Here is a 13,806-nt window from a genome sequence, read left to right on the forward strand (position 1 = left end):
CTGAGCTTTGATTGAGAAATATGCGTTATTTATATATAGATTTGACAAGTATATTATTTGTAGTAAACCATTTCTAGACAACTTAATATCACGTAATCATGTGTTTAAAAAAATAGTTTTAGTTTTTAAGTTGTAGTCTTCAAAAGAATAAAATAATGATTTCTGGTATTGTGTTTTCAAACAGTCATGTAACTAAGACTGTACCTAAGAGCAGTTAAAATATTGAGAGTACAAATAGGTTTATAACTACCTCACTCAAGAGCTCTTGAACATAATTATTGTGATCAATACTTAGCTTATCTCTTATCATTGCACTCATGGAAAATGGCTGACAGACTTCGAGCTCTTTTTATGGTATGTTTTGAACACGGATTCTTTAAAAAAATGTATTTTCTTAAGGTTAGATTTTCTTCCTCTTTAAAATTCCAATAAACACAAAATTAAAAATTAATCAATAATCAATACATAATCCTTAATAAAAGATATATTTTTGAAATTTTTACAATAAAAAAATGTAGACATGTTACAACGTGTCATAATTACATTAATCTTAATAGATCACTACTAGATAGATCAGTACCTTATACTAAATATAATAAATGTACAAAATATAACAAATATACAAAGCATAACAAATATAAAATATACAAAATATAACAAACACAAGCATAACAAGAAAAAATAAATAGACAAGCACGTATCACAAAAACAATTTGGATCAAGATAACAATTAACAATACTTAAGGTTTATTCAACTGGCATACTTTTCAAATATTCAAGTGCTTTCATCTTTACCTTGGGTGTCTTTTCAAACATAATTCTATCGCCATAGTGCAGCAGGAAGTTATTATATATTCTGGGACCCAAATAGCAAAACTGGTGTCTACTTGATTCTTTAGTTAAGAAAGGAACTCTTAAAACTATCTGTTGACTAGCTCTAGTGACTCTATTAATTTCTCTAAGGTCCAATTGGTAAATAAATTTTGTAATATACAAGATTACTGAATACTTATGAAGTTGCTCAAATGTTAATATATTCTTTTCTTTAAAAAGGTAGCTCATTCTGTCCATGCGTTTTAACATTGTATATAGCTCTCACAGCATGCCTTTGATTCATAATAACTGATTTTAAACAAGAATTGTAGGCTCCACCATAATGAATAATTCCAAACCTCATTAGACTTTCAAACCAAGAAAGATAAACATTCATTAATTGGTCACTTCTTACAAAACCTTTAAGGTGATACAAAACATAATTTACCTTTCTTAATTTCAATGATAAAAAATTAATGTGATGGTCCCATTTAAGGTGTTTATCTATATACATGCCTAGATACTTTACATAGTCAACTACCTCAATATTACTGCAAGTACAATTATAATTACACTGGTGCTTATGACACATCAAATTAAATTCCCGTTGTAAATGCTCATTAGTGAGGTGATAATCATACAAAACTATACACTTAGACTTAGTAGAATTTATCAAAAGTCGGTTTGTTGACAGCCATTGAGAGACCTTATCTAGATCTTTTTTAATTTTAAGCTGTAGTGATTGCTTATTGTAGGCAGAGCACACTAGTGCAGTGTCATCAGCATAAGCAAACACAGTCGAATACATATCTAATTCTAACAAGTCATTGATGTACACAAGGAACATAAGAGGTCCCAGGACTCCGCCTTGAGCTGTGCCAAAGTACAATGCCAATGGATCACATAATGTTAATAATAACATTATTAATTTTAACAACTTGCTTTCTTCCTATACAAAAAGATTTTAACCATGAAAGAGCCAATCCACCGAAACCAAATTTCCCAAATTTATTCAACAACAAATTAATATCTAATACATCGAATGCTTTTTGAAAGTCTAGATAAACAGCCACTGTATATTTATATTTATCTGATGCATTTACAATAGAACTCACATGTTTCTCAACTGCTAGGTCTATCCCTCTACCAGGAATAAATCCATACTGATTACCAGAAAAGAGTGATCTTTGAGTAAAGAAATCAAGTATTTTATTTTTAATTATTGTCTCAAATATCTTTGCTATTACACTAATAATGGAAATTGGGCGGAAAGAAGATACTTCCGATTTATCACCAGACTTAAAAATAGGGACTACAATGGCCAATTTGAACTCATCAGGTACTCTTCCTTGTTCTAAAGATTTTTTGAATATCTACACAATAGAGGAACAAATACATCAAGATTTTTTTTAACAGTACGTATATTAATACCATCCACACCCGTACTACGTTTGTCTTTTATTGACATGACTGAATTGACCACGTTCAAGGAAGTACAATTAAAACTTCCAACTAATTCATTTTCAATATTGCAGTTTTCCATAAACATGTCATAACCAAATACTATATTTTTTTAATTCAGGAATAACAGATGTATAATAATTATTAAACTCACTAGCAATTAAATACTCATTACCACTAACCTCAACTAAATTACCATTAATTCTTATAGTGACAAGAGAACTCCTTTTGTTTTTAACAATGCCTTTAATAACATTCCAGTATTTCCTGGAGTCACCTTTACAATATTGTCAATCAATGAAGAATAATAATCCAATTTTGCTCTATTAATTTGCCCAGTTACATACCTTGAAAGATTATTATACTCTTTTCTTAATGCTAAATCTATTTTTACAGTATTCCTTATATAAGCAATTTTTTCCTATTGATTATTTGTACCAAGTTATCTGTGACCCATACATTCCTCTTTCTACATTTACTAATTTAATTTCTTTAACGTACAAGAAGACACATAACATTTATTATAAATTTTGTAAAAATTTGATACACATAAACCTACATCATCTACATCGTAAACATCATTCCAACTAGCTAGTTGCAACTGCCTTCGTAACATTTTGTAGTCTACCAATTTGCAGTATTTTGGTCGTTCAGTAACATTGAATAACTTAGATATAGATATATTCAGAGCATAATGATCAGTAATGTGAGCTTAACAACGTTACAGTCAACATTTAATGGTATTGAATTTCTTAAAAGGACATGATCTATACAGGTTTCGCTGTTATTAACCATTCTAGTTGGAATGTTAATTAAACTTTTAAATCCAAAAGCTGAAATTAAATTAAGATAGTTTTTTGTTGAATTATTATTTTTTAATAAACATACATTCATATCCCCCTTGATAATTGTAGGATTACTTGTTTTACTTAAAATGTTTTCAAAATCGGCCTGAAACTGATTAAAAGTGAATTTACACTGCCTGTATACTCCGAACACAGTTATCTGAAGATTGTTATTGTTGTGCAAGACACTGACCACGACACTAATTACCTCAGCTGTGGCAGTAGAATCAGCTGATAAGAGTATCGCATTGTTGACTCAAAATACACACAGTCACCACTTGCCTGCCCATCCGGTCTTGGTTGTAGCAACATGTCATATCCGGGCAATTGATATTTATCCTCCTCTCCACTCTTAATCCAGACTTCCGTTAATATAATTAAATAATATGTTCCTTTTAAATTTTGTAGGTAAATGCATAGTTCATCATAATGTTTTCTTAAACTACGAATATTTAAAAACAAAAATTCCAAAATTAACAAGGTTCATTACATACAGAATTACTTTGCATGAAAATTGAGTATTATATAGTTTTAACTACTCAGTCACACAACATCGTTTACAACGCTGTTTCCTTGGAATTTACGTTCAGTAGCCCATTAACTCTATCAAGCGATGTAATACGAATTGCTCTATCACCTTCATTCTTTTTAACGAATACTTACCCCCCCTGGTCCAGACATACTTCCAGCCATGTTCTCTCAACTTCTTTGCGTTATAGAGCAGGTTCTTATTGAAGGGGGTAAGATGTTCATTAATGTACACATTAGTTAATGGGACATTCCAATCAAAGTCAGTTGATTTCGCTTTCAACTGTTTAGCTTTATTAATAAACAAATCTCGGGTCCGTCTGTTGGAGAACTGAACAACTATAGGCTTGGGGCCCACCTCACGCCTAGTGGGTAATCTATGCATAGCTTGTACTCTATGCACTTTGCAAGTTTACTTGTACTCCAACAATATCAGCCAGTTTCTGCACAACATCACACACCTTCTCATTGTTAGTCTCAGGTATTCCATCTATCTGAATATTTCTATTATGATTATACTGTTCCATGTCCTCCATTTGAGATTTAAGTGAGGAAATTTCTTTCTTTAGCTTTTCATTTTCCTTCATTAACATATCCTGTGACTCTTTTAAGCCTTTAACTTCGGAAGAATAAACTTTTACCTGTCCCTCATACTCATCTAGCTTGTTAGAGAAAAACTCCATTGATGGTTTAAATTCATTTAACTGCTGACCAAATTTATCCCCATACTCTGCAAATTGCGATTTAATTGTTTCCTCCATTTTAAATTAAATACTCTGCATGTAGTTTTGTCTAGTGGTAATTTATTACTCACAGCTACAGCCTTGGCAACCTTTCCTTTACCTGCAGTAGTACACTTGCTACACTTCCAATTTTCACGCCTCTGTTGACCCCATTCGATTCCAGGTAGACTCGAGTATATCGGCACATTCAAAATGTAATAAACTTTCACACACAGAACATTTAGCATATTCATCGGTTTCAGGTAAGGGATCGTTGCAACGTGCACAATCACTCATATTGAATAGAGATAAGGAGCACAATCTGATCACGTCCGCACCACTCGGCCTCTAGTCACCAACTCATGTGCAATGTACTTTCTTACATCATGCATGTTTTTTAAGACTAGTTTGATTTTATTAGCAATATTGGCTAAAATATTTAGGTGTAAGTGCAGTGTAGGTCATTTTAAAAAAACTGTTGATTTTTCAAAATTTGTTTCACCTCTGTTAGAAGTTTCAACATTCATTCAATGCAATGGCCTGTGTGAGTCCAGTTTATGCAAACCTCTCAGTAATGCAAGATTGCACCATTTAACAAACTTCCATGTAAATAGCTTAGTAGTATTTCTTTGGGGGTTTGAAAAGTGTGTGGTGAGCTGGCTTAGTTGTATTTTACACTTCTTTGGTATATGTCGATTCCGAGGAAACGAACAATCGTCAACCAAATATAAATTATTTTTTTTTAATTATATGGGGGTTCCACCTTCCCAAACAAGTTTTCAAGGGGGATTGGGCTCCACAGGCCCTATGGAGTTGGTGCCATTGCTCATTTCCAAGCAAAGTATTATCCTGTCCCATAAAAATGAATTTGTCTACTTTTAAGATAAAATAATAAAATTTTCACTCTTCTTTTAAGTGCCATGGTTCATATTTTCAATAAACAGCTTTTTTTGAAACTTGCCAAAATTTGGTTTTTAAGATATTTTATAAATGTAACGTAGAAAAAACAGATCAATTTGCTGGTGATTATTTCTTGCATGCTGAGTTGAAGTAGGATCTTCACTCAACTCTAAATTGGATGTAGTGTTAGCCTTCACTATAGTAAAGTGCAGTGACGGATTTACTATAGGCTACTTACTTACAGTATTACTTTTTACAGTAATGATAAAATTAAAATCAAGATAACCTCCCTTGAAATCATTACTGGATAAGCCCTTGGTCATGTGCAGTGTTTGTCTCTTGTCACATCCAGTAATGTGATGAAAATCAAAGTTGTTGTACCTCCCAAATTTATCTCGTTCCGAAGGTGTGTTTAATACCCATACATCAGTTATGACATTGATAATGCAAGTCTAATAACTTTAAAAATCATATTTTTAAGAGGTTTAAATGCAAGAAAAGAACCTCTTAAAAACCTCATATATATATATATATATATATATATATATATATATATATATCTGTTCTGGAAGGAGATGTTACATTGGTATGAACCTAAAGATTAATTTGAACTCAAAGAAGGTGGGTGAAGATATTCACTTGTAACTTGACGAGATAGCAAATGCTCCTTTGAAAACCCATTAGTTAGGCTACTTAAAAGTCTAAGAAATAAAGATATTAGATTAATATCATGGTGATGCTACATCACATTGTTTGTTCCTATTGTCTAATGTGTAGTATAAAGAGTAATAAATGTAATATGTGACAGCTGACACCAGAGCGAGTAAGGCATGATGGGTACGATACCAGTGACACATTCAGTGACGGCGGAGTCACTGAGGAGGAGAGTGAGCCTGAACAGAAGTAAGTGGAACAATCCAAGTAGAAGGTGTTAGAAAAACTCTAGATAATACACTTCATTGTCTGCTTGAATTTTTTATTTTTAATTCTAAAGCTCAATATGGTATAATCATAAATTTATGAACAGTTGGACAGTAACAGAGAAAATATATGTTTTCTACGTCAATAAACAGAAATTAATGAGCTAAATATTCTAGTTGGTACGTGTAAATGTACTTTTGCTGGGCAATGTTGTTGGAATTATAATTGCAATTAGTTATAGATTAGGCATATTACTTTATGGTTTAACTGAACTTGATAATAATCTGTGTTCTTGATTATTCTTTGTTATAGCTCTTTGGTGTGATTTGTTTGCTTTAGCTTGTTCGCAATATCACCTGGATTTATTTCATCTGACAAAGAGATTAGGTCTATATATCCCAAAATGTAATGTTATTTTATTGATAAAGTTTTAAACTCTTAACAGAAACAAGTGTTTGGAACAAAATCATGTTACCTCTCTGTTCCATTGACAAAAAGGCATAAACAAAAGGCTGAACTAGTCATAAGGCAATGAATGAATGGTGAGATCATGTAGGATCTGTAAATTAAATTTTTTATAGACTCAATAAAATGAAAACTGTTGTCAGTTTGCCTGAATATTTTTTATGATCCAACATCATTAGCACTAGTCTAAACCAATTTTTAAGTTGTTTTAATTTTAAATATGTCATGCCTTGATACTGACATCTCTTGTAGTTTCAGTGGGTTACGGTTTAGAAAGAGATCAGATTCATAACACTTTATCTTTAAATTTATCTTTTTTGTTCAAATAAAACATTTTAATAAAAGTTTGTATTTTAAAGAAGAAAAACAAGAAGATTTTACCAAAATCTTCAGTATAGATGATACTTTCTTAAAAATTATGTTTGCTTTAAATAGATAAGGTTCAGTTCAAAATTTAATTCAATTTTGCTGAATATTTTATTAAATCAATTTATTTACATGAAGGGTTTAAAATATTATTAAAATTGTATATTTAAAAACAATTAGCGCCGAAAAAAGAATTGCAGATTTTAATTAATTATGAGAAAGGTTCTCAATATTTACTGAATAATGTGCAATTCAGTATTACAAGTTTGCATACATTCTATAAATTTTCTACCACATAAATCCCATAGTTTTAATTTAATTTTTGTATTAATTTCATTTCTTTCACTTATTTATTGTATTTGTTATTGTATCTATAAGTTATTTATACTGTTATTGTGATTATGGGCTCAATCCAAAAACTAGTATATGTATATATATTTATTATACATAAATATAATAATAACGACGGATTGCTACCAGTCCAGAAGCAGACAGCCAATTTGCATTGTTTAAACTCATAACCTGTTTTTCTTGAAATCAGTCGTACAGGAATTTTTCCAAAAAAAGAATAGATCGTCAGCTGGGCTGAAAAAAATATGAAATGGTAATTTTTCTCAGATCATATTTTTCTTAGAACACTAAAAACTAACCATAGACACCTAAATAAATGTTAAATCAGCATCAGCTAACTATATACAGACCCTTAAGTAGTGACTTTCAGTTTCTTTATCTAATTGTCTAGTGATGATACAGTAAAGTCCTGTAAACTTGAACTCGATAACCCAGCAGTTCGGATAACTCGGCCACACCCTGAAGTTTAGGTCTCCATCTTAAAAGCTCTTAAATTATCACAAAGTGAGGGACTAAAGGCTGTCAAACCGTCCTTCAGTATTATGACAACAAGGTGATGGACTTACTGTTCCTTCGTCGTCTTCGTGATGAGGCAGCAAAACGCATAATGCAGTATAAAAAACAACAGGAAATTACGCATTTCTTTTAAAAAAGTAGCCAGTTTTTACAGTTAATTTTCATTATAGACAGCTTTATGCCTTCGTAAAGTACATATTTTGCAACGCATAAAACAAAAGGACATTACACATTTCTTTTTAAAAATTAGCCAGTTTTTACAGTTAATTTTCATTATACCTTCATAAAGTACATACTTTCCTTTGTTTAAGTGTATTAGGACAGTTTATTCTCTGTTGTATGCTTAAACAAATAATACATTCAGTTACATTATGGTTTTTTTAAACCCTGCATTCTCGCAGTCGGCTACCCTTTTAGGACTCTACTGTATAACTATTATTGATGTATCTAACGACTGAAGTGTATCAAAATAGGAAAAAACTAGTCTGAGAAAAATGATCTTTTCATGTTTTTAACTCTTTATATTCCCTCCCATTATAACCTCCAACAAAATTAGTGTGGCTGATGATCAATTTCTCTCTTAGAACAAATTATTTGATTACTTTCAAGAAAAGCCAGGTTGTGTATGAGAATGAGAATGAGAATGAGAATGAGAATATCTTTATTTACAATCTTTGAGATTATAAACAGTGTCATTAAATACATTAACATCAGGAAAAGGTTTTTTGAAGATACTCTTCCAGTGTGTAGAATGGCCGGTCTAGAAGCCATTGATGTAGTGCTATCTTGAGTTCCTTTCCTCTTTTGGACAGCAGGTGAGGTGGTAGGAGATTGTGGAGCTTCATTCCCATATATGATGGTTTTTCGCTCATAAAGCCTCAGACGATGTACAGGAAGGCTGTAGAGGTGTACATTTTCTGGTGTTGTAGTGGTGTACATCATTGGTCCTTGGAAGATTCTCCCCATCAGCGTACATTATTACTTCTTGAATGTAAAGCGAAATGACAGTGAGAATCCTCAGAGACTTGAATGCCTCTCTACAGCTCTCCAGAGGTTGTAGTCCCGCCAGTGTTCTAATACATTTCTTTTGTATGATAATTTATCCGTTGGAGATTTGAAGCAGTAGTTTCCACCCCAGGCAGCAAGACCATAGTGCAGGTGAGACTCAAAAAGGGAAAAGTAAAGTTATTTTTGCTGTTTCAAGGCTACTGAGAGAAAGAATTTGCTTGATGACAAAGTGACCAGTGTTGAGTTTTTTACTAAGATTGTCGACGTGATTAATCCAATTTAGTTCGGTATCCACTGTTACTCCAAGGAATTTTAAATGATCTTCAATACTGACATCTGGAATGGTTGGGACTTCTGATGCTCTCCTTCCAAAAGCGATCTGGTTAGTCCTTTGATGGATTTACTACAAGGTCATTTCCATAGCAATATTGGATGGCCATGTTGAGAGCTGTATAAGATGAGACCGCAAGGCCATCTGCTGAACATTGGGTCAGAAATAAGGTAGTGTCGTCCGCATACATTAGAGGTGTGCAGTAGTTTCCCTAGGTGTTGGGGTAGATCATTGGTAAAGAGAATGAAAATCACTGGTCCTAATACGGAACCTTGTGGCACACCTCTCACCACTGGAAGGACTTTTGATCTGACTGCCTTTGTGATACCATTTGATGAGTGGTAGAGCTCTACTAGTTGGGTACGACCCTTTAAGTAGCTCTCAAACCAATTATTTGCTGTCCCTTTGATTCCAAGCAATTCCAATTTCTTCAGAATGATGTTGTGGCTGAGGCAATCAAACGCCAATCAAGAAACAAAGCTGTGGTCAATTTTCCCTCTTCATTGCTGTCTGTCACTGATTCAATTAGTTTTGATCAATGCCGTTGTAGTTGACTTCCCTTTTGTAAATCCATGTTGGTTTTCATTTAAGAGATTGTGCTGAGCGCAATGGTCCAGGAGTCCTTTGAAGAACAATTCTTTCACATAATTTTGAAAATGTTGAAATCAGTGAAATTGGCCTGTAGTTGTTTGCATCATGTTTTGCAACCCACTTTTAAATTTAGGGAATACTTTCGAAATTTTTAATTTTGAGGGGAATTGACCCTCTTTAAAAGATTTGTTGAATATGGCAACCAATGGGGGGGCTAGTTCGTCAGCACAAAATTTTAATACTTTGGAAGAAATTTCATCAATACCGGCTGAATTTTTGAATTTGAGGTTTTTAATTGTATCTTTAAACCTCTTTGATGCTCGTTTTGGTCATTGTTTCCATTAATGCTGTTTCATGTGGTTCCACAGATTCCAATTCCTTCTTCTCATCCGCTGGGATTTTTTGTAGTGTTGTTTCTGCCATATTAACAAAAAATAAATTCAGATGATTGGCGACTTCTTGAGGGTTGTGTGAAAGTTGTCCATTTATTTTCAGTTTTATGTTATCTGTAGAGCTCCTGTTTTGGTTACGGGCATTATTAACTATTTTCCACATGGCTTTGGGCTTGTTGTCAGCTCTTTCTATGAAGTTGGCGGAGGCCTCTTTTCTCAGTAGTTTTTAAAGCGTTGGTCATAGGATTTCTTCGCATTTGCTGCGTCTTGTTTGATGTCGTCGAGTTCCCCTGTTGTTTCAAACTGATGTTGTAGTCTTAGAAAGTTTTCTTTAAGCCTGCTGGCTTCTTCATCTGCAAAGAATTTAGGTTTTGAATTTAGGCACTGTACTTATACAGTGCAAATTGGCCTCAGTTCCTAGACTATAATTTAAATTTCAAAAGGCTAAAAAACTATCAGGCTAGTTTATCCATGTATACAGCTGATTAAAAACGTAAATAATTATTTTATTGCCTGGTGCAACCAGGATTGATAGTTTATTTATTAGCCCTTCATCTGATGTGTATTTAACTAGCTTGAACCGTTCTACTGCTAGAGCAACCTGCACCAAAATAGTCCAATGATATTTGGGGCAGTGTTGCCACATTGCTACTGATCACCAACTGTTCCCCGCTATCACGTGGCTATATGGGCACATACTGCCTGTTTGATTTACATGAATGGATTCTAAACATACATGATTTGTTCATGGTCACATCTCGTAATGTTTGTTTTATTATAACATATGTTGAGACGGATCAACAGTTTTTCACACATGTAAAATTGGCAACAGTGTTGGACCCTGGGTGTTGAGTGAGAATTGAAACACAACATCATCATCGGTCTATTTTGGTGTGGGCTGATCTGACAACTGTATACGACTAACCACAATAAATTTAGAAAACATACAGTTTCCTCAATGTTAAATTTAGCTATTCATGTCAGTTATTCTGTCTCATTTTTAATTTTTAAATCAGTAACCAATAAATACAGCATTTGAGTTTATCATAACTGTTTGGTTAATTAAGTCAGAGTGTTTAATTTAACATTCTGTGACACACATAAAAAATAATCATATATTGACATGCTCAGCGGAAATATCCTCACTTTCAGTTTTTTGTTTTTGAGGTATTAAAAATAAGGGGTAGTTAAACAGTAAAATAAATATCCTTGGTATTGCACTAAAGGCTATGCATTAATATATTTAATATAGTCATTGAGGCAAGTAAAATTTATGAATAAAATAGATTAAAATACCATGTTATTCTCAGTATGATTAGTAACACAACAACCCGAGCGGGCAGGGATTTCTTTACACCTTGAATATTTTCTCAACATCAAAATCATCTCGTGCACTTTCACTCTCTGATTCTATAATTAACTTTATAATATGAAATTCTTCTCTTTCTAATTTAAAGTTAAATTAAAAACAGAAAGCCATTGAAACAGGTAAAATAACATAAAAGTTTACAAACTAAAACGTTACACTAAAGGCGGGGAAACCCCGCTAAATGATAATTTAACTTTTAACTGTTGACTCTAAATATTCAAGGTCAACTGTAAAGAAAATAGTAATAAAATGATGTGTTGTTATTGCTCTTGTGTAACATATATGGTAAGAGATAATCTTTTAATTGAACCCATGTAATCATTTGCTAAAGTATGGTTATAATATTCTGGAACACTCCCTATAGATTGGCATACTGTACTGAGTTCCTAAATTAATGATATTTTTTACAATGTTTTTTGGAGGCTAGCAAAAATTATTATCTAGAACATGGTATTTATCAGTGGATACAAAATAGAGGTTAAAGAGTAGTAATATTATCTCTTATTGTTTCACTGGCTACTACTGGGACTGGAACTGGTTTCTCTGAAATATCATGGATAAAAGGTAAAATCTGGTTTCTTTATACTTTATTATGGGTGATAAAATATTATTTAACTTGTAAAACGCTGGCCTAATTTGTAAACATTCTTGTATTACTAATAAGTAAATATGTATTTAGTAATAAAATCCTGAATTAAGATTAGTATAACTTCAAAAAATATTCTAAAAATTGTTTGTAGATGCAACAGTTTTGTTCCAGAACAATGGGCAAAAATTTTAACTGTACTATTGGCAGGTGAAACTGCATACCAATGTAAAATTTCAAAAGCTAATTTTTGTGTCCTTTCCACAGAGTATATCCTATGAAGGTCTAATTGGAATTTTATATTTTAGCATAGGTAATGTTTAATATTTTTAAAGTGGTTTTGATGAGATAAAATGAATTATGATATAAAAATGTAATTCTAACTACCCTAATCGTAGTAAAAAATTTAAGTTTTTACATGTTGGTAACTTAAATTAAATATGCTGTACATGAAGTTTATAAAAAGCTAACTCTCTCATTTTTAAGTATAAGGACCCTAAAATTGAAGTGTCCACAAGCACAGTTTTTGTTCTCATATTTTACTCAGAGATGTATTCGGTGCTCCCTCTACCTCAAAGTATGACAGATTTTTTGAATGCATTATTTTTTTAAATAATGTCTTAAAAAGTACAAAAGTAACAATAAATTGATGCGTTGCCATTGTATTGTCAAGAAATATAAAATTGTAACCTACACGAATTGACAAGTTCATATATTCTAATACGCCACAGCCTTAGCCTGTAAAATGCATTGTTAATTTATTCATATGAAGCTAAAAACTAATAATTTAAGGTTAATTTGAGGCAGTCAAAATAAGGCATGATATATATATGAGTTTGAAATGACGAAGCACCTATTTTTATGTTATAATTAATAGAAAATTTATTGAGCTAACAAAGATTGAATTGAATGATTTTTTCAGTTACATTAAGCAGGAACTTACCAATTCAACACTAATTAGAAAATCATTAATGGGCTTTTACAAATAGGTAGTGACCACGGACAGACCTTAAAGGCATCATACCACTTACATTTCTAAAACTAGATACATCCTGCACCAGGACAACCATTCTCTTCCTATTGCCAAGAAAGGAATTGACAACAGTAAAAACAGTTTATTTGAAATAATTCAGAAATACAGTCAAACGCTTTTGCGAGATCTATTAATTTTTTATTTTCCAAATTTATTAAACCTCTAGAGACAACTTCTTCTACCACTTGAATTGTATTTCGACCAGGAATAAAGCCAAACTGCTTATTACCAAAAATACTGTTTAGGCTAAAATATAAATTTAGTTGATGTTTTATACAACTTTCAAAAAGTTTACTTAAAATTGGTACTAGTGAAATTGGTCAATATATTCGCATTACTTCTGTAGTTGCTCATAAATCAGTCTCTGTCTCCAGAATGCCGACAAGAACAGTCAGGAAGAAGTCCATCAGACCTCCGCCAGTGGATCACAGCGGGGACTCTGAGGATGAGATTTTGGACATCCCTCCAGACAACTCCCCTGCCAACTCCGTCACCAGTATAAACTCCATGAATTCCATATCCAGTCTTCTCAAGGAAAAGATAATGGTATGGCATTGTTATATTGCTATTGTGTATCTTTGTAATTCTTACGCTATCCATTGTATAGC

At 32.4% G+C, this 13,806-nt stretch overlaps 1 protein-coding gene across 2 annotated transcripts in view; it reads left to right on the top strand.

The window, feature by feature from the left end:
* Positions 1–309: 309 nt before the first annotated feature.
* LOC124372754 overlaps positions 310–13,806 on the top strand; it is a 34,331-nt gene continuing 20,834 nt past the window's right edge. Inside the window, exons 1-3 of one of the 2 annotated variants that reach the window (XM_046831164.1) lie at positions 310–354; positions 6,078–6,172; positions 13,573–13,744. In XM_046831164.1, coding sequence (XP_046687120.1) covers positions 325–354; positions 6,078–6,172; positions 13,573–13,744 — 297 coding nt within the window. In that variant the 5' untranslated portion in view covers positions 310–324. Of the gene's footprint in view, positions 355–6,077; positions 6,173–12,014; positions 12,144–13,572; positions 13,745–13,806 lie in introns of those variants that run through there. The other variant, XM_046831165.1, reaches the window with a different exon arrangement.

This window comes from Homalodisca vitripennis, unplaced genomic scaffold (genome assembly GCF_021130785.1).
Source record: "Homalodisca vitripennis isolate AUS2020 unplaced genomic scaffold, UT_GWSS_2.1 ScUCBcl_3968;HRSCAF=9826, whole genome shotgun sequence".
NCBI lineage: Eukaryota > Metazoa > Arthropoda > Insecta > Hemiptera > Cicadellidae > Homalodisca > Homalodisca vitripennis.